The sequence below is a fragment of the Salvelinus sp. IW2-2015 genome, linkage group LG30 (assembly GCF_002910315.2).
Source record: "Salvelinus sp. IW2-2015 linkage group LG30, ASM291031v2, whole genome shotgun sequence".
Taxonomy (NCBI): Eukaryota; Metazoa; Chordata; class Actinopteri; order Salmoniformes; family Salmonidae; genus Salvelinus; species Salvelinus sp. IW2-2015.
In genome coordinates, this window is record NC_036869.1 from 4,873,918 (window position 1) to 4,894,730 (window position 20,813).

The following is a 20,813-nucleotide window of genomic DNA, read 5'->3' on the forward strand; positions in this document are numbered from 1 at the left end:
AGGAATGGGAGAGGAGAGAGTAGCGGGGGAGAGAGAGCGGAAGGTTGGGACGGCGCGATACCATCCGAGTAGGGGCAGTGTGGGAAGTGTTGGATGAGAGCGAGAGGGAAAAGGATACAAGGTAGTGGTCGAGACTTGGAGGGGAGTTTGCAATGAGGTTAGTGGAAGAACAGCATCTAGTAAGATGAGGTCGAGCGTATTGCCTGCCTTTGAGTAGGGGGGGAAGGTGAGAGGGTGAGGTCAAAAGAGGAGGTGGAAAGAAGGAGGCAGAGAGGAATGAGTCAAAGGTAGACGTGGGAGGTTTAAAGTCGCCCAGAACTGTGAGAGGTAGCCGGTCCTCAGGAAAGGAGCTTATCAAGGCATCAAGCTCATTGATGAATCTCGAGGGAACCTGAGGAGGGCATAATGATAAGGATGTTAAGCTTGAAGGGCTGGTAACTGTGACAGCATGGAATTCAAAGGAGGCGATAGACAGGATGGTAAGGGGAGAAGAGAGATGACCACTTGGGAGAGATGAGGATCCCGGTGCCACCACCCCGCTGACCAGAAGCTCTCGGGGTCTGTGCGAGAACACGTGGGCGGACGAGAGAGAGCAGTAGGAGTAGCAGTGTTTATCTGTGGTGATCCATGTTTCCGTCAGTGCCCAAGAGTCGAGGGACTGGAGGAGGCATAGGCTGAGATGAACTCTGCCTTGTTGGCCCGCAGATCGGCAGTTCCAGAGGCTACCGGAGACCTGGAACTCCACGTGGGTCGTGCGCGCTGGGACCACCAGATTAGGGTGGCCGCGGCCACGCGGTGTGGAGCGTTTGTATGGTCTGTGCAGAGAGGAGAGAACAGGGATAGACAGACCATAGTTGACAGGCTACAGAAGAGGCTACGCTAATGCAAAGGAGATTCGAATGACAAACTGGACTACACGTCTCGAATGTTCAGAAAGTTAAGCTTACGTAGCAAGAATCTATTGACTAAAATGATTAAAATGATACAGTACTGCTGAAGTAGGCTAGCTGGCAGTGGCTGCGTTTTGTTGACTTTGTAGGCTAGCTGGCAGTGGCTGCGTTGTTGACACTGCCACTATCAAGTCGTTCCGTTGGAGTGTAATAGTTTCTACAGTGCTGCTACTTCGGGCTAGCTGGCTAGCTAGCAGTGTTGATTACGTTACGTGCGTTAAAAGAACGACAATAGCTGGCTAGCTAACCTAGAAAATCGCTCTAGACTACACAATTATCTTTGATACAAAGACGGCTATGTAGCTAGCTATGTAGCTAGCTACGATCAAACAAATCAAACCGTTGTACTGTAATGAAATGAAATGAAAATGTGATACTACCTGTGGAGCGAAGCGGAATGCGACCGGGTTGTTGAGTGCGGAAGTTCTATTCGGTAGACGTTGGCTAGCTGTTGGCTAGCTAGCAGTGTCTCCTACGTTAAGGACGATAAATAGCTGGCTAGCTAACCTCTGTAAATTAAGATAATCACTCTCAAACACACACTCTAAACTCCACAATTATCTTGGATACGAAGACAGCAAAGACAACTATGTAGCTAGCTAACACTACACTAATCAAGTTGTTCAGTTGAGTGTAATAGTTTCTACAGTGCTGCTATTCGGTAGACGTTTGCTAGCTGGCTAGCTGCTGGGCAGATAGCAGTGTAGACTACGTTAGGACGACGGAATACGATAATTACGCAATTATCTTTGATACAAAGACGGCTATGTAGCTAGCTAAGAAGAAATGCTAGAGCTTTACAACATTTTCACCTGTTGTCTGTCCTACCATATCCAGGTTGGGTACCCTGGCCCCCATGGCATGCCCGCTATGCCCAGTGGCGGGTACTCCCCAGGCCGGTGTCCTCGGACCCCCATGAGACCTGGAACCACCACCGGCCAGGGGACGTCCCCATGTGGTCCCCAACATGGAGGTGAGAGAGAGAGCTCCACATAAATATACATGTAGACTATTTTACTATGTGCTTCTGCCAATTGTATAATGTAATCTCTGAATTTCATTAGCTATTGTCTGAGCTTGCTACATCTGTAGCAATCACAGACGAGGCTAAATACTAATGCAATATCCTCTCCCTCTCTCTCTCTCTCTCTCTCTCTCTTCTCTCTCTCTCTCTCTCTCTCTCTCTCTCTCTCTCTCTCTCTCTCTCTCTTCTCTCTCTCTCTCTCTCTCTCTCTCTCTCTTCTCTCTCTCTCTCTCTCTCTCTCCCTCCCTCAGGATGGAGGTTGTGTTGACTTGCATGGTTTGGGCCAGGTGCTGCCCCCCCACCTGATGGAGGACGAGCTGATATGCAGCAGCAGCAGCAGCAGATGGAGGAGGACCAGCGCTGGTTGGAGCAGGAGGAGTGCTTCCTGGTAACAGACCATTATTCACCCACTACTCTCACACACACACCATCCTGGGAGAGCAGGAGCGAGAGAGAGGGAGGAGGAGAGACAGGGGGAGGGGGAGAGAGAGAAGGGGAGAGAGCAAAGGAAGGAGGGAGAGAGAGAGACAGACGCTGGTTGGAGCTGGAAGGTAGCTTCCTGGTAACAGACCCTTATTCAACCAGTACCATCTTCCACTGCGCTGTCTCTCTGTCTCTATTATGTTAAGAAACCAGCGAATATACTGTCAACCACACCTTGGTTTGTTTGGTAGAGTTTTTACATTAGGAACAGCACCTTTCATCCTCTAAACCTCACTAACTCCTAAATAGCAAGCATATGCTCTCTACATCATTCTACCACTATTGTCCATCACTTGATCCTTGTGACCAGGGTACATACTCTCTCTACCTAAGATATAATGTCAAGACTAAATGACTGTAAAGCTCTAGTTATCTATTCATTAAACTGTTATCCAGTCAGTCTGCCCCAAAAGCATCATATCTGTATTCAGTCTGCCACTGACTTCCTCTTCTTGAACTGCACTGTTGGTTAAGGGCTTGTAAGTAAGCATTTCACGGTAAAGTCGACACTTGTTGTATCAGGCGCAAATGACAAATAAAGTTTGATTTGATTTGACTGTTTAGTGGAGTAAACATCTGGATTTGATTACAGTGTCATGCTGGCTGGTGTTTTACCATTTCAACCTTCAGCCCCTCATCCCCCTTCTGGGTCGGTGCATTTACGTTTCTACGATCTGAGGAGATTCAGATCATTGTTATTTTAATTCAGTGAAATAAGGCAGGAAGACAGACCTGTGACCACAGACTCACCTCCTGAGATAAATGCATGGATCAGCCAGCAGCATTCTAGAACACTCTCTCTCTCTCTCTCTGTGTAGAGCTAGACCGAGGAACTATGTGATGTTTAAAGATGACAGCATTGCTGCCCTACCTGCTGCTTACTTCATATTTCATCTATTTTTACTCTTCAATCATATGATCCATGTATACATTGTTTGAGAAATACGTTTTTAAAAAGCCAGTCGTAGAAAACATATGTTGATAAAGGATCAAATTTGTGGCCCTTGGAAATGTTTGTGTTGTTGTCACGTCTAACAAGACAATTGCAGAGGACTTGAAATAGTTTTAAAGGGTGAGTTTAAAGTGATCTTAAACGGTAATGGTATTTGAGCAGCCAGCCACAGTGATGAGAGACAGTCCCTCCACACCCTTTGATGATCCCTCTCAGAAGGCTTTCCTGTGGAYAATCTGTTTCTCCACAGCCCCTGCCAGCCAGATATTGTGGAAGATGGGTGGAAAGCTCAGACAGTGATGGGTTCATGCTGTTTCTCAGTCATAAAGATCCTTTTGGCAGATCTGGCAAACGAACGCACGGCACTGAGAGTCTTCCTTAGTATTTCCTTAGTGAAAGTTAAAAGGCTACACTGTCTATCTGTATGTATGAGGAGGGGGGAGAGAGGGKGGGAGGAAGGGMAGAGAGACAGAGACGGAGGGAGAGAGAGAGGGGAGGGAGAGAGAGAGAGAGGAGTCAGTGTGAGCCACAGAGCAAGAAGAGTCTGCTGTGGGATCAGTCTCTGCATGAATCTGTCAGGCACGTTTAAGCCTTCCTCCTCCAGCAGCAACAACAGAAAACTCTGGTTGTTTCTTGTCTCACTCTGCCGATGGGACCACCGCTCTCCGCACAGCCACACTTCCACAGGCACCGAGCTCAGAGGATGCACCTTTTCAAGTCCTGCTTTGGAAAACCGGTACAGATCATGACTGGGAAGGAGTGGTGGTCATCTTGGTGGCTTTCTGTGTGGATATTTTTTACTACTGGTACTTGGCTGCCTGAAGGTTGTTTAGACAAGATGCTGCTGAAACGCTGAGGATTTCTTCTATGCAAATAGTATCTGTGTGGTCTGTCAGGGTGCCATAAATCTTGTTTAGCTTGTAACTGGATGGATGATTGGTTGATTTGGTTTTGTTCGTTGGTAGCAGGCACCGATCTTTGAGGTAGTCAAAGAAGAATGAGTGTAAGCACAGCAGGATAACAGCAGATCAGTTTCTTACGGAATTGTGAGTTCTATTCTCTCATGGAACAAAACATGAAAGAGAATTCAGCAGTAATTCCATCTTGTTATTTTGTAAGAAACAGAAACTCTCTAGTATTCTATTTCAAGACTACTGTAACGATGGTTTCACTGATAAATCTAGTTGTTTAAATCTTTGAGGTTGTGGTTCTAAAAGGTGGTCAGCTGTAGCTAGCTAGTTCTCTGACCCTCTGTTCTGTGTTCTCGTCAGAAGCCAGAATCCAGGAACTCGCGGGGCAGCATTGACCGGGAGGACTGCAGTCTCCAGGGTCCGGTGAGTTTCCCATGGCCCACCGCTTGTTTGAGTTCATACCCCCAGAGGGATGGACCAGGACGCACACTCTCACACACAAACACACAGGAAATATTGTTTTTCAATAAACCAATGTATTTATTACATTTTTCCATTTGAATTATAATACGAAATAGATTTTATCTGAGTTTTATAGCGTAGACCTTAGTAGTGCACTGCATGTCGTGGCTTGCTGGACACAGTGCTTTATCTGAACCATCACAGTCCCCCTAGGCTGAATTGTATTGGGACTAGGGAGGTTGGGAACTAAACTGTGGCTGCAGCCAGGCGTTTCTCATGCCATCCACACTCTCTCTCTGCTGCTGGATAATCTTTAAAAACAGGCGTCAGCTGTAGAGCCCCCACAAACCAACCAGACCCATTTACACAGTAATTACAGAAGTCTACTGGGCTGACTGGGTCTCTTCTCTAAGAAGAGGAAGCATTGGAATGCGGGGGGGAGAAGAAAACACCAGAGTGTGTTCAAATAGAGCGAGAGAAGAAGAGGGTTTCGGGGAGGAGCTGGAGAAATGTAGCTGGGTGAAACATGGCTGTACTTGGCTGTGTGCCTCGGAAGGTCTGAGATATGTAATGCTGCTACCCGCAGAATACCCACAATAACACACAGACTGGGCCATGGGAAGCCCTAATCCTGAGTGCTGTTGGAAAAGCACGTTCAGCCAGCCAGAAAAGTGCCAATGTGCCTTTCTAATCACTTGTTTGTGTTTCTATTTCCCCTCAGACGGGAAACCAACACATATACCAACCAGTGGGACTGGGGAAACCAGGTAGGACAATCATCAGCACAATCTGTCACTCCACAGGCTGGAATGTCAACATGTGTACTAAAAGTGACACTCCTCTGTCTCACACTCTTTCTCTCACCCACATATACTCTCTCACTCTTCCTCTCACACATATACTCTCTCACTCTCCCTCTCACACATATACTCTCTCACTCTCTCTCTCTCTCACACATATACTCTCTCACTCGCTCTCTCGCTCACTCACTCACTCACTCACTCACTCACTCACTCACTCACTCACTCACTCACTCACTCACTCACTCACTCACAAAAACATGAACTATCTTCCCTCTCTCTTTCCTCTCAGAGCATGTGGCCCCTCCTAAGAAGCCTCCTCGTCCTGGAGCCCCCAGCCACCTGGGCAGTCTGGCCAGCCTCAACCCTGTAGACAGCTACAACGAGGGGCTCAAGGTACAGCAACACTCACAGCACCAAGACAACACTGTCTTAATGTCTTATTCCAGGGTCCGTTACAGCAACAAGACACACACTGTCTTATGTCTTATTCCAGGGTCACCGTTACAGCAACAAGACAAACACTGTCTTAATGTCTTTTCCAGGGTCACCGTTACAGCAACAAGACAACACTGTCTTAATTCTTATCCAGGGTCACCGTTACAGCAACAAGACAACACTGTCTTAATGTCTTATTCCAGGGTCACCGTTACAGCAACAAGACAACACTGTCTTATTGTCTTATTCCAGGGTCACCGTTACAGCAACAAGACAACACTGTCTTAATGTCTTATTCCAGGTCACCGTTACAGCAACAAGACAACACTTTCTTAATGTCTTATTCCAGGGTCACCGTTACAGCAACAAGACAACACTGTTTAATGTCTTATTCCAGGTCACCGTTACAGCAACAAGACAACACTGTCTTAATGTCTTATTCCAGGGTCACCGTTACAGCAACAAGACAACACTGTCTTAATGTCTTATTCCAGGGTCACCGTTACAGCAAAAGACAACACTGTTTTCTTATTCAGGGTCACCGTTACAGCAACAAGACAACACTGTCTTATGTCTTATTCCAGGGTCACCGTTACAGCAACAAGACAACACTGTCTTATTGTCTTATTCCAGGGTCACCGTTACAGCAACAAGACAACACTGTTTAATGTCTTATTCCAGGGTCACCGTTACAGCAACAAGACAACACTGTCTTAATGTCTTATTCCAGGGTCACCGTTACAGCAACAAGACAACACTGTCTTAATGTCTTATTCCAGGGTCACCGTTCAGCAACAAGACAACACTGTCTTAATGTCTTATTCCAGGGTCACCGTTACAGCAACAAGACAACACTGTCTTAATGTCTTATTCCAGGGTCACCGTTACAGCAACAAGACAACACTGTCTTAATGTCTTATTCCAGGGTCACCGTTACAGAAACAGAAAACATTGTCTTATTCCAGGGTCACCGTTACAGCAACAAGACAAACTGTCTTAATGTCTTATTCCAGGGTCACCGTTACAGCAACAAGACAACACTGTATTAATGTCTTATTCCAGGGTCACCGTTACAGCAACAAGACAACATTGTCTTAATGTCTTACTCAAGGGTCACTGTTACAAAAAACATAGCTTGGTTTAGCCTGGTCCTAGATTTGTGTGTGCTATCTTGCCAACTCCCATAGGAGGCTGTCTAGGAATTGGCAAGATGGCACAATAGATCTGGGACCAGACTACATGACTCATACCTAGGAGTTGCAGGGCCTAGAGTTTCTCCTGGTTAGGTCACATGGTCAGGGAAAAACTCTGAGTCTGAACCCATGAGTCTGTAATACCACCATGACGTTGTATGAGAAAGAGACCATTACTTCAATATTGAGACGATGCATGTGCTTTTGACTGCTATGAGTTGCTGCAGCTGTTTCAAGCATGCTTTCTCTTTCTCACCTGGCCATCACCACTTCCTTTTATAAGTTCTTACATAAAATACGTCCTCTCAGTTTATTCAAGAGCTGTGAGAACTTGAACCTATAGCCAGATTCAGAGCAGAATGGGATCTGAATGGAAAAGCTCTGAAAACATGTCAGTATTTCCCCTGGTTCACCAGGAGCCCAGGCGGGTAAAGTTGCTCCTAGTCGGCAGAACAGAACGGGGCTCCTAGATCAGCGCAGCTCTCTCCCCCTCTCTCCCCCTCCCAAGTATCAGACAGCACAGAGCAAGGCTAGCACAACCCAAAGCCCATCTCTCTGACAGAGATGGTACTTAGACACATGGACAGATATAGAAATACACACTAAAGACACCAGTGGATACACAAGACACACACACATACACTTATCTGCACTTAGAACAAACACATACACTTACATGTACAGTGCATTCGGAAAGTATTCAGACCCCTTGACTTTTCCCACATTTTGTTATGTTACAGCCTTATTAAGTCAAGGGGTCTGAATACTTTCCATATGCACTGTACATACCCAGCACCATGCTTGTCCATGGGAATCTAAAATATACAATGACTGTCCCAAAACATAAAAGGCAGTTTTTTTCCTGGCAATCTATCATTCTCATGGGGAGGTTGGTGGTTAGATAAAGATCATCCCACCCCTACACCGCCAGGGTCGCGACCTTTCTGCCACACAGCCCCACCCAGACAGACGCTGCCAAGCCGGCCAAGAAAAGGCCCACGGTAAAACCACACTTTCTGGGCTTTTATTTTGGATCCTAGTTATGCAACAACCGTCCATTTCGAGAGAAGCCAGTGAAATGAAGACTGTTGGAATGGAGAGTGCTTTTTCTCTCTCGTAACTTTCCAAGCAGGCAGTTTGAAAGGAGACCCTTAGCGAGGCCGCTCTTCTTCTAGCTCTGAAAATAAAACCCAATTAAAACAGAYGCTTGTAGTGCAGTGGAGTATAGAGAAGCCCAAGGAAAACACAGTGCTTCCTAACAAGACAGACCCCAGTGAAATCCAAAGCTCCCTTCTCACCGTCTTTTGATCATGATCCTGGATCAAAGGTTTTAGACTCCATGCTCAGTTGGCCGGCGAAAGCTAACGTCATGATGTACAATACAGCAACTCTGAATACGATAGAGTGCAGACCTTTTGATATTTTTCTCACTGCAACATCCAACTAGCACTCAGACCTTTATCACTTGAAACAGACTGAAACAGGAGATACTATCTCAACTCTCCAGTAAAAAATGCCCATTTTCATTTTCCATTGCAAAGTGTTTTAAAACGGTGTGCCCTAATGAACACGACCCTATCTGCTTGTATTGTGTTGATGCATTGCATGCGTTGCCTCTTGCCTTCTGTTCTGCAGTGTTAATCTTTTATCTCTCTTGTTTTCCCTGCATCCCCCTCTCCCCTCTCCCTCCCGCTCACCCTCCCTTGTTTTGCCTCTGCACCAACCTACTGTTGTTGCCCTTTAGCCCTGGAGGGTAAGAGCTCTGTGTTTGTCAGTCACTGTCTGACCACTAGGGAGCGCTCTAATAACACATTCTCTACCACTGTACAGGAGTCATCAAACCTTCTTAGCATAGTGGCATTGGCCTTAAGATCACTTTACTCTCCCTGAATCCTAACCGTAACCATTAGAGGGGGCAACACAAACTGGTCTTAGTTCAGTGTCTAGAGGCGACTACTCCGGATGAGGCCACTTCATCCAGGCCCATGTTCTAAAACCAGTGAGGCTTGGCAAAGAAAGCCATAAACAAAGCAAATCATTCTAGTATTCAGTGGCAGTCATTTCAGTAATGACCAAATTACTGTATTGGTTTGTTTGTCAGTCACAGTACTAATGTCAAATGAATTAGTGGGAGAAATAATAAATATATTTAGGCCTCCATTGATGACTCTCTTCCCTGTGGTATGGTGTGATGCATGTTGGGCTGTGTAGTCATAGTTACCATTACTAACTGTAGTTTAGTAGATTATAGTACACCACCATCTGCCTCCTCTCTGGACCGTGGCGTGTGTGTTTGTCTAGATGTCTGTTTTGGGTTGTCCAATTCATCACACGTCATTCACAACCATGTTCAGAGATTGTATGCTCTCATATTGTGAATCGAGTTACAGTAATTCTGGCAAATACTGTCGTCTAGTGTTCACTTTGTAAAATACTTGATTAATCTATAAATTGCTGGCTGCTAGTGGTTACAGAAACAAAACCATTTTAGCTTTACACCACCTTGTGGTTCCAGTGGATAGGACAGCTGGGACACTTCTGTTCAAAAATCAAGTCAGACAAAATCACCTAGCTTATTTTCTCTAGAACACTGACACTCAATTGGGTCCCATTAGATCAGCATAATCACACTTTATCATAATAGATTCACCGTAGAATCACTCAAATTATTTGAAGGAGAAAGATTCACTTCCCTCACTATGTTGTATGTGAACCAACTCATTCCCATGGTGTGTAGATCCAGCCTCAGGAGATCAGCCCTCCCCCCACGGCCAACTTGGACCGCTCCAACGACAAGGTGTATGAGAACGTGACGGGCCTGGTCAAGGCTGTTATAGAGATGTCCAGTAAGATCCAGCCAGCCCCTCCAGAGGAGTACGTCCCTATGGTCAAGGTAAGGCTATAATAATATAAGCCATTTAGCAGACACGATCATCCAAAGTGACTTAGTACATTTGTTACATGTTGGTGGTCCCGGGAATCAAACCTACTATCCTGCTGTTGTAAGCACRATGCTCTACAAACTGAGCTAGAGAGGACATGAATTATATGTTTATTGTTGAATCATTGTCATATGTTGGTGATCATTCCTCAAGAGCGWATGGTATTATTTCTCTTGTCGAGGGACACTGATTTCTCAGCCATTGCAGCTTTGATTTATATTAGTGATATCCTGGTTCTTTTTTTCCACAGGAGGTGGGACTAGCTTTGAGAACCCTATTGGCCACAGTGGACGAGACCATACCAGTGTTACCAGCAAGCACACACAGAGAGGTGATTAACAACTCTTCATTACAAATAAACATATTGCCTGTCTGTTAATACTCAAGACTGTTGTCCTATTGTGTCTGAGGACAAAATAAGTTATGTAAAAGACAGTTGTCTATTGTGTGTTCTTTAACTCCTGTCTTCCTCTGCAGATTGAGATGGCCCAGAAGCTCTTGAACTCTGACCTGGCCGAGCTGATCAACAAGATGAAGCTGGCCCAGCAGTATGTCCTCACCAGCTTGCAGCAGGACTACAAGAAACAAATGCTGACTGCCGCACATGCCCTGGCTGTGGATGCCAAGAACCTGCTGGACGTCATCGACCAGGCCCGGCTCAAGATGATCCATGCCCAGTCCCGGGGGTCACACTAGCCACCTCCGGTACCTAGCTCCCTGGGCATGGAAGACCTCCAAGGGGAGGGATATAACAGAGGGAAGCGAGTCTGCTGTGGAAAGAGCTGGTTGGTTTCAGCTCCCATAGCAATCTGCACAATGTCACAAGTCAAGACTGCTCAGCTCACACCTCGATCAGAGCTCCTGATACTACAGGACAGAGACCGAAGTGGACACTCGACCTGATCGTACCCTTCCACCCCCTTCCTAAAAACTTTTTATAGACTTGTGTTTTGTCTGTCGCTGCACTCCAGGATCCCTGGATGGTTGGAGATCAGTTACATACAAACTCTTGTTTTATTAGATTTGGCTGCGTCTCGTTTGTGCTGATTGTTTTTTTTTTTATCCAGAGGTGAAGTTCAGCTCACGTCAGACGTCTTCTTCCAGGTGGCTAATAATTCTAATTATCACAGAAGAGGAAATAGATTATATTCTAACTGGAACATCTGATCCATTGAAGAACTACAAGCTATAAATGGTAATGATTAACATTGTGTTTCTGAGAGATCTCAATGTTAAAACACTTACCTTCCCTACAGTATCACAGCATATAATGCTCATCCCAACACTCCACTAGAATTATATATTTTGGAAGCTCATTTTTTCATCCTCTTACAGACTCAGGCACCTCTCGACACAGCAAAAAATAAATTGTTTTTTCAAACATGTCACATGCCACTTTTTAAGTTAACTAATAGTAAATATACAGATATATTTTTCAGCATTTCTGGGATTGAAATGTTATAAGGGGGAGGCACATTTAAGTTCCACAGTGAAGATGAACTATCACGTGCCAAATGATTTGAATCATCCAATAGTTTGGCAGTTATACAGTCCCATTGCTAGCCATTCCCGTATCACTGTTTTTGTATATTTAAACCAGGTGCTCTATTCAATCTGGATCAATAAAGCGTTAGATTGCACAATAGAAATGTATTTTCAGATTGAGCCGACTATAACATGTCATTTAGCAGATGCTCTTATCCAGAGCGACTTGCTACCTGCCGCCCCAGTAATGCTGAACTTCCACGATACGGATTGAATAGAGCCCCAAGTGAAACCTTTCTGCTTCTTTGGTTAAGCCCCATTGTCTCGGTCATATTCATTAGGGCACACTGTAGCAAAACATTTTGCAATGGAAAATAAGCATCACTTATTGGACAACTTCAGGTAGTCCTTACTTGTTCAATTTTTGTTTGGTGCCTAATGAATGACCCTGGTTTACAGATTCTGCCTCTCCAGACTGTTAGACCTTAATGTCCCTATCATGTGTACAATCTCAAACCGCTTGTTTTGGGTGTAACTTATTCTCAGGAAGAATAACCTGTACAGTTCCTTAAACTAATAAAATGTATCGTTCTTTGTCTTCAGAAGTGTGTTTTCCTTGTGTGCTGTGAAATAAAATGGGCGTTGATTTCAAAGGGTAAACTATTCCTCKCATTAGATTATATTGTTTACAGGTCATTTCATGAAGCACACTTATGCTCAAAGGAAACCACAAATATTGCCAGTTCAGTTTCTTTGATTTTATTTGTTACAAAAACTGGTTTAGTCGAAAAGACCGAAGCCCATGTCGTCATCGGAACCCTCCTCTGACTCTTCCTTCTTCTCTTCTTTCTTCTCCTCCTCCTTGGCTGTAATGCAGGAAAACAAGGTATGGCATCAGTACATGTACCATGAAATATCCTCCAAGTTAAAACCATAATTAAATTACCACGGTCTGATTTAGGTGAAATAAACCCATTGGTGACAAATTGGGTAAATAAAGGGAAAGACACTGCTGTAGTGGAAACCAGGCTACTATCGCCGGCCTAGCCGGTGCTTGCAAGCGCCAGAGACGTTTGTTGTGGGCGTAACAGGAAGTGATCACAGTCAGTTTTTAAACCACTGATAGTAGTAAGCGCTGGCTCAGAGACCATGCTCAGGGTTCACACAGATAGTGGCAATTCAAGGACATTTGAGCAGAGTTTTGGGACATGCCTACTGTTGAACACATTTCCTATACTACACAATTCCAGCTTAATGACTAATGTATTTTTATTGGGCATTTGAGAATATGCTACGAAAAGCGTCTTGCTTCCGACTGGCAGCTTTAGTGCGGGGAGAATGGCCGGGTGGGCTGTATGAGGAAAACGGATTAAGAGCACAAAACACAMCACATCTAATTTTAGTCCAGTCCGAATCTGCCATGTCAATTTTTACATGGTAGGAGTGTAAAAATAGAGTTTGACAGGTGCTGCATGCAGTTTGAGCAAGAAAATAAATGCTGCGCATATATTTCATACGAATTAACTATATGTATCAACAAAGCTATACGTTGTTAATCGCCAAATACATCAGTTTAATTAAATGTTCAAAAAAGTACTGTGCCTAGGCCTATTTAATGAGACTTGGGCTCTAAATGTGCATCCCCAATTCTCCGCTGAACTTTTTGGAAATGGCAAGTTCACTCTCTCATCCATAACGCATCTCTAGTGCAGTGCACTGTTCAGCAGCTCACAGCAGGATTGGGGGCATTTACAGTGGATCACTAAAATAAATATTATGGGGACACCTACACATTTGGCAGCCAACCAAGAGTTATCAGTGTAGCTTATTATTGTCTAGACTAGAGGTTGACCGATTATGGTCCTCCAATAATCAGTATCGGTGGTGAAAAATCATAARCGGTCAACCTCTAGTCTAGACAATAAATATATATAATAATGACAATTACAACAATACTGAATGAACACTTAACTTAATATAATACATAAATAAAATCAATTTAGTCTCAAATAAATTAATGTGTTCAATTTGGTTTAAATAATGCACAGTGTTGGAGAAGTAATAGTGCAATATGTGCCATGTAAAAAAGCTAACTTTTAAGTTCCACGAGAACATATGAAAGCTGGCGGTTCCTTTTAACATGAGTCATCAATATTCCCAGTTAAGAAGTTTTAGGTTATAGTTATTATAGGACTATTTCTCTCTATACCGTTTGTATTTCATATACCTTTGACTATTGGATGTTCTTATAGGCACTATAGTATTGCCAGCTTAATCTCGGGAGTTGATAGGATTGAAGTCATAAACAGCGCAATGATTGAAGCACAGTGAAGAGCTGCTGGCAAATGCAGGAAAGCGGTTTGAATGAATGCTTACGAGCCTGCTGCTGCCTACCAAATCATAGACTTAATTATAATATATCAGAAATACAAGCATTAGGTCATTAATACGGTCAAATCCAGAAACAAAATGTTTATTCTTTCAGTGAAATACGGAACCGTTCCATATTTTATCTAACGGGTGGCATCCKTAAGTCTAAATATTACATTGCACAACCTTCAATGTTATAATTATGTAAAATTCTGGCAAATTAATTACAGTCTTTGTTAGGAAGAAATGGTCTTCACAGTTCGCAATGGGACAGGCGAACTGTTGCATATACCCTGACTCTGCTTACACAATGCAAGAGAAGTGACACAATTTCCCTAGTTAAAAGAAAATCATGTTAGCAGGCAATATGAACTAAATATGCAGATTTWAAAAAAWTWAAAAATAGATATACTTGTGTATTGATTTTAAGAAATGCATTGATGTTTATGGTTAGGTACACATTGGTGCAGCGACAGCGTTTTTTTTTGTTGCAAATGCACTTGTTAAATCATCACCCGTTTGGCGACATAGGCTGTGATTCGATGATAAACAGGCACCGCATTGATTATATGCAACGCAGGACAAGCTAGATAAACTAGTAATATCATCAACCATGTATAGTTAACTAGTGATTATGTTAAGATTGATTGTTTTTTTATAAGATAAGTTTAATGCTAGCTAGCAACTTACTTTGGCTCCTTGCTACACTCGCGTAACAGGTAGTCAGCCTACCACGCAGTCTCCTCGTGGAGTGCAATATAATTTGCATCCAAAAATGCAGATTACTGATTGTTATGAAAACTAGAAAACGGCCCTAATTAACTTCTTTGGGGTAGGGGGCAGTATTTTCACATCCGGATGAAAAGCATGCCCAGAGTAAACTGCCTGCTACTCAGGCCCAGATCTTAGGATATGCATATTATTAGTAGATTTGGATAGAAAACACTGACGTTTCTAAAACTGTTTGAATGATGTCTGTGAGTATAACAGAACTCATATGGCAGGCAAAAAACAGAGAAAAAATCCAACCCGGAAGTGGGAAATCTGAGGTTTGTAGGTTTTCAACTCTTTGCTTATCCAAGATACAGTGGAAATGGGGTCATGATGCACTTCCTACGGCTTCCACTAGATGTCAACAGTCTATAGAACCTTGTTTGATGTTTCTACGGTGAAGTGGGGCCGAATGAGAGGGGAATGAGTCAGAGGTCTGGCAGAATGCTTTGAGCTCGTGATGCTCGTTCACGTGAGAGCGAGCTCTGTTCCATTTGCTTTTCTCAAGACAAAGGAATTCTCCAGTTGGAACATTATTGAAGATTTATGTTAAAAACATCCTAAAGATTGATTCCATACATCGTTTGACATGTTTCTACAGACTGTAACGGAACTTTTTGTCTGTACTTTCCGCTGGACTTGCACGGAGGAATTTGGACATAAATGGACATTATCGAACAAAACAAACATTTATTGTGGAACTGGGATTCCTGGGAGTGCATTCTGATGAAGATCACCAAAGGTAAGTGAATATTTATAATGCTATCTCTGACTTATGTTGACTCCAACATGGCGGATATCTCTTTGGGTCGATTTGTCGTCTTAGCGCCGTACTCAGATTATTGCATGGTTTGCTTTTTCCGTAAAGTTTTTTTGAAATCTGACAGCGGTTGCATTAAGGAGAAGTGGATCTAAAATTCAAAGTATAACACTTGTATTTTCATCAACATTTATGATGACTATTTCTGTAAATTGATGTGGCTCTCTGCAAAATCACCGGATGTTTTGGAACTACTGAACATAACACGCCAATGTAAACTTAGATTTTTGGATATAAATATGAACTTTACCGAACAAAACATACATGTATTGTGTAACATGAAGTCCTATGAGTGTCATCTGATGAAGATCATCAAAGGTTAGCGATTAATTTTAGCTATATTTCTGCCTTTTGTGACTCCTCTCTTTGGCTGYAAAAATGGCTGTGTTTTTCTATGAATAGGCACTCACCTAACAATCGTTTGGTTTGCTTTCGTCAGAAAGCCTATTTGAAATCGGACACTGTGGCTGGATTTACAACAAGTGTATCTTTAAAATGGTGTAAAATACATGTATGTTTGAGGAATTTTAATTATGGGATTCTGTTGTTTTGAATTTGGCGCCCTGGAGTGTCACTGGCTGTTGACGAGGTGAGGCGCTACCATCCCACATACCCTAGAGAGGTTAATTGGTCGACCTCTAGTCTAGACATGAATATATTCATGCCTGGAATAAAAACCTCCAGGTTTCCATCACAAAATAATGACATAACCAACGGCTGTAGTAATACTATTCCTGTCCAAACAAGGCCTTTGTTACCTGGTGCGTCTGCAGCAGGTGCAGCGCCTCCAGCGGCAGGTGCAGCTCCACCACCTGCACCCACGTTGCAGATCAGGCTGCCAATGTCTACGCTGGCCAGGGCCTGTAACACAGACAGGAAGCAGGATAGGGTCAGACAGTGTAGCCTTTACACATGAATGACTACATGTCCGAGTATAATAATTTACAGAAAGCAACAAAGTGGCATCGCCATTGTTTTTTTTTTTATTACAAAAGTTCACACACCACAGTAAACTAGTAGAGACGGAAGGTCTTACACCATAGATATGAAGGAATGTGTGGATGACACTGAAGGAATAAATTGGAAGCGCCACAGAGGATTCCCCAATAACAAATGCATAACCCTGTTGCATGCGTGTAAGGTGATGGAGAAAGGGGCTTCACTCACCTTGGAGAACAGACTGGGCCAGAAAGGCTCAATCGTCACATTGGCAGCCTTGATGAGAGCCATCAGTTTGTCTTCCTGCAAACACATGGAGAAATATTAGATTAGACATCACAGACCCCTACAACCATGAAGCCAAAACTACCATCAGACTGGAGTTGTTTAGCCTTTGTCAGGTTAGTAAACAAGTTAGCTGGCAACTGGCAAAAGCCAAAGTGGGAAGAAACCACAGCCATTGGTGGCTGCCTTCATCGCATTCACATGTGATCGTTTACCAGCGTTAACATGCTAAAGTTAGCGCCAAAAAGATACGGGCAAATAAATGTTCCGAATAGTCAACGTTGGTTAGCTAGCAATTTGCAATAAACAGATTTGACTAAGGCACCGGGGTTAGCTAGTTTGCAGGCTAGAGTAGCAATGCCTCAAGCAACAGCACATTGTTGGCTAGAATAGAAGACTACTCATGGTGGCTGCGGCACCGGCTAACTAACTAACGTTAGCTAACTACTGACATTGCCGACTAGTAAGCTATCATTTTGAACAGTTAACTGCAATTATATAACTAGCATACTCTCACTTCGTATTCACGTAGACACTACCTCGGCACTAACGACAAGAACCAGTCTTCCAAATCTGCCTGGTTAGATACAGAGGCCAGCGAAGGCGCCATTTTATGCAGGTAATGGAAGCAGGACTTACTGTGACCGTGACTTCATCATCGTGGAGGATGAGGGCAGAGTAAATACAAGCGAGTTCAGATACAGATGCCATCTTTCTATGTAGATCTTATAGTTTGGGCGTCGGATGCCTAATTTTAGTTGTGCTAGTCGCCGGATTCAGGGCCTTAGCTTCAAAAGAAGAACCGAGCACCTTAAGCACGTTGACTTACTACTTAGATTTTAGCGGAAAGGGAATGAAAAAGGGCGGGACATATGTTTATATGTTGTTAAACGTCACTTCTATGGGAGGAGTCAATGCTAATGTATACCAGTTGTAGAGCAAACATAAAACCAGTTTACTTGTTTTTACCAAAGATTAATCTTTGTTTATTCTCTTCACATAGGGCCAAACTATTTACCACAGTTATTTAACACAATACAAAACATCACAGCCAAAGCCATATAAATACAATGCATACCTTTTATTACCGCACAACATTGTCACATTAATTCAATATAAATACAAACAATATATATGAGCTCTGTATTAGTTTGGTAAATAAAATGTACTGTAAATATTAAGTGAAATTGTTGCCTATTGTGCTGGAGGCAGGCTATGCCTGAATTCCCCCATGCTATGAGGTCATCCATTAATTCTCAGAGCAGCCAGAGAATGTTGAGCACAGCATGGCTACAACACACAGCCAGAGTCAGTAGTGTGCTTAGCCCAACACCAGTCACTCCGTTGATGTTACAAAGGTTACTGGAGCAGCAGGTGACTTGGTTCCCATTGCCATTCACATCCACTGAGGCCCCTGACGCTGCTCCTTTGCAGGTCCTTGCACTGGCGCAAAACTTCCCTATGGCCTTTATTTGGCCTGTGGATGGAAAAGGGAAATAATGCATCTTTACTATTTTAAACTGGGTCATTCGAGCCCTGAATGCTGATTGGCTGACGTATACCACAGGTATGACAAAACATTTATTTTTACTGCTCTAATTACGTTGGTAACCAGTTCATAATAGCAATAAGGCACCTCGGGGGTTTGTAGTATATACACACACTTCTAAATTCTCAAATCTGTTCACCATGTATGGTTATTTTGTCTGGAATAGACTACCATACAAACAAATAAGCTCCACTTTTTCATTTATTAATTCACCTATCAATTCCCCTCTCCATGGGATCAATGCATTTCTACTCCTATTAGGCTACTGTAATTGGTGTCACTTAGGTTTCCAAGTACTCTCACCAAATGTGTCCACAGTGGTCATGCAGGTATCAAGGGGTGCCTGGCAGGTTTGGGATGACTGGTTGCATGCGTCATTGGTTGTGGTGGAGCTGCACACATAGCACTTCAGAGCATCTATTTTAAATATGAACAACATAATCTTTCTCCAAATTTCTAAAAACTGGTGTGGCAAATTACAAAAACATGAATGGAAAGTATTCCAGGTAGTTTTTGTTTCAGCTATAACATAAACATTATAGTCCAATGGAATGCTGAGCAGTTGGTCTGTCAACTTGGTTTCAGTGTGAAAAATATCAGAATGAAACGTAAAACATTATTTGAAAAAGCTAGAAAATGGAATTGGCACTCCATCTAAGCCAGGTCGCTTTTTATTTTTTATTTCACTTTTATTTAACCAGGTAGGCAAGTTGAGAACAAGTTCTCATTTACAATTGCGACCTGGCCAAGATGAAGCAAAGCAGTTCGACACATACAACAACACAGAGTTACACATGGAGTAAAACAAACATACAGTCAATAATACAGTAGAAAAATAAGTCTATAGACAATGTGAGCAAATGAGGTGAGATAAGGGAGGTAAAGGCAAAAAAAGGCCATGGTGGCCAAGTAAATACAATATAGCAAGTAAAACACTGGAATGGTAGATTTGCAGTGGAAGAATGTGCAAAGTAAAGATAGAAATAATGGGGTGCAAAGGAGCAAAATAAATAAATAAATACAGTAGGGGGAGAGGTAGTTGTTTGGGCTAAATTATAGATAGGCTATGTACAGATGCAGTAATCTGTGAGCTGCTCTGACAGCGGGTGCTTAAAGCTAGTGAGGGAGATAAGTGTTTCCAGTTTCAGAGATTTTTGAGTGTATTTGTAAATGAGTGTATTTGTTGTAGTAGTCACATTATATGATATGAATTCATATGAAATGACCTACAACCTATATAACTAAGTAACATGATATAAACCAGTGCAAGAGCTCCAACATTAAAAGATCAGAATAGTAGACTACTCCATATGGCAGAAATCAGCATCACCATGGATTGGAAATAAAACATTTCATAGATTTGAATAGCAGTTTACCTGAGATAGGGCAGCAGAAGCTCAGGAGGAGAAGAACAGTGATGATTTTCATGGCTCCGTGGTGGCAGCACCTCTGACACTTTGGAACACTGGGACACTCTCTAAAGAAAGATCTACCCATATGAAGAGACACTCCTTCCCTTTGTCCTTAAAGTATCGCCTGAAGATAGTTGCACTTAACACGTGACATTATGGTGTGGTTCAGAGATGTATCTTATTATAGGGGTCACTGAAAAATAGCAGGAGCATCATTATATCACACAAGGCCATGGTTCAAAATTGGGTTCTCAATTCACTTGTCTTAATACGCTGAACAAAAATATAAACGCAACATTTAAAGTGTTGGTCCCATGTTTCATGACTCACAAAAAGCTTATTTCTCTCAAATGTTAGTGAGCATTTCCCCTTTGCCAAGATAATCCAGCCACCTGACAGACATATCAAGAAGCTGATTAAACAGCATGATAATTACACATGTGCACCTTGTGCTGATGACAATAAAAGGCGACTCTAAAATGTGCAGTTTTGTCAGACAACACAATGCCACAGACGTCTCAAGTTTTGAGGGAGTGTGCAATTGGCAAGCTGACTGCAGGAATGTCACCAGAGCTGTTTCCAGAGAATAGAATGTTAATTTATATTCCATAAGCCGCCTCCAACGTCGTTTTATAGAATTTGGTGGTACGCCCAACCGACCTCACAACCGCAGACCACGTTTAACCACGCCAGTCCTGGATTCTTCACCTGAGACTAACCACCCGGACAGCTGATGAAACTGAGGAGTATTTCTGTCTGCAATAAAGCCTTTTTTGTGGGGAAAAACTTTGTCTGATTGGCTGGACTTGGTTCCCAAGTGGGTGGGCGTATGCCCTCTAAGGCCACCCATGGCTGAGCCCCTGTCCAGTCATGTGAAAGCCATAGTTTAGGGCCTAATGAATTCATTTAAATCCTTATATGAACTGTAACTCAGTAAAATCGTTGAAATTGTTGCATGTTGCATTTATATTTTTTGTTCAGTATAGTTTTTTTAAATGGCAGAAGTGTCTGTGATTAGTTAATTCAA

The 20,813-nt window shown here is 43.0% G+C and overlaps 2 protein-coding genes across 2 annotated transcripts in view; one reads left to right on the plus strand and one right to left on the minus strand.

Annotated features, from left to right (window-relative positions):
• Positions 1-12,245, plus strand: part of LOC111955029 (focal adhesion kinase 1-like) — a 107,704-nt gene extending 95,459 nt beyond the window's left edge. Inside the window, 10 exon segments of the mRNA XM_070436024.1 lie at positions 1,788-1,854; positions 1,857-1,919; positions 2,221-2,297; positions 2,300-2,362; positions 4,681-4,743; positions 5,504-5,549; positions 5,875-5,978; positions 9,951-10,106; positions 10,406-10,486; positions 10,633-12,245. Of these exon segments, the coding sequence (XP_070292125.1) occupies positions 1,788-1,854; positions 1,857-1,919; positions 2,221-2,297; positions 2,300-2,362; positions 4,681-4,743; positions 5,504-5,549; positions 5,875-5,978; positions 9,951-10,106; positions 10,406-10,486; positions 10,633-10,851 (939 nt within the window). The 3' untranslated portion in view covers positions 10,852-12,245.
• Positions 12,246-12,383: 138 nt separating this feature from the next.
• On the minus strand, positions 12,384-17,686 carry rplp1 (ribosomal protein lateral stalk subunit P1). Its single transcript, XM_023975063.2, has 4 exons — positions 17,465-17,686; positions 16,769-16,843; positions 16,360-16,462; positions 12,384-12,506 (listed from the first exon to the last, which is right to left on the minus strand). Exons 1-4 carry the CDS (start codon positions 17,534-17,536, stop codon positions 12,421-12,423), a joined length of 336 nt encoding a protein of 111 aa, XP_023830831.1. The 5' UTR covers positions 17,537-17,686; the 3' UTR covers positions 12,384-12,420.
• Between the last annotated feature and the right edge of the window lie 3,127 nt (positions 17,687-20,813).

Excerpts from the sequence above, each read along its gene's own strand:
- rplp1 (XM_023975063.2), bottom strand. The coding sequence starts at position 17,536 with ATGGCATCTGTATCTGAACTCGCTTGTATTTACTCTGCCCTCATCCTC. Across the intron at positions 16,463-16,768 it reads GGCCCAGTCTGTTCTCCAAG|GCCCTGGCCAGCGTAGACAT; the intron begins GTGAGTGAAGCC and ends TCTGTGTTACAG. Across the intron at positions 12,507-16,359 it reads ACCTGCTGCAGACGCACCAG|CCAAGGAGGAGGAGAAGAAA; the intron begins GTAACAAAGGCC and ends CCTGCATTACAG.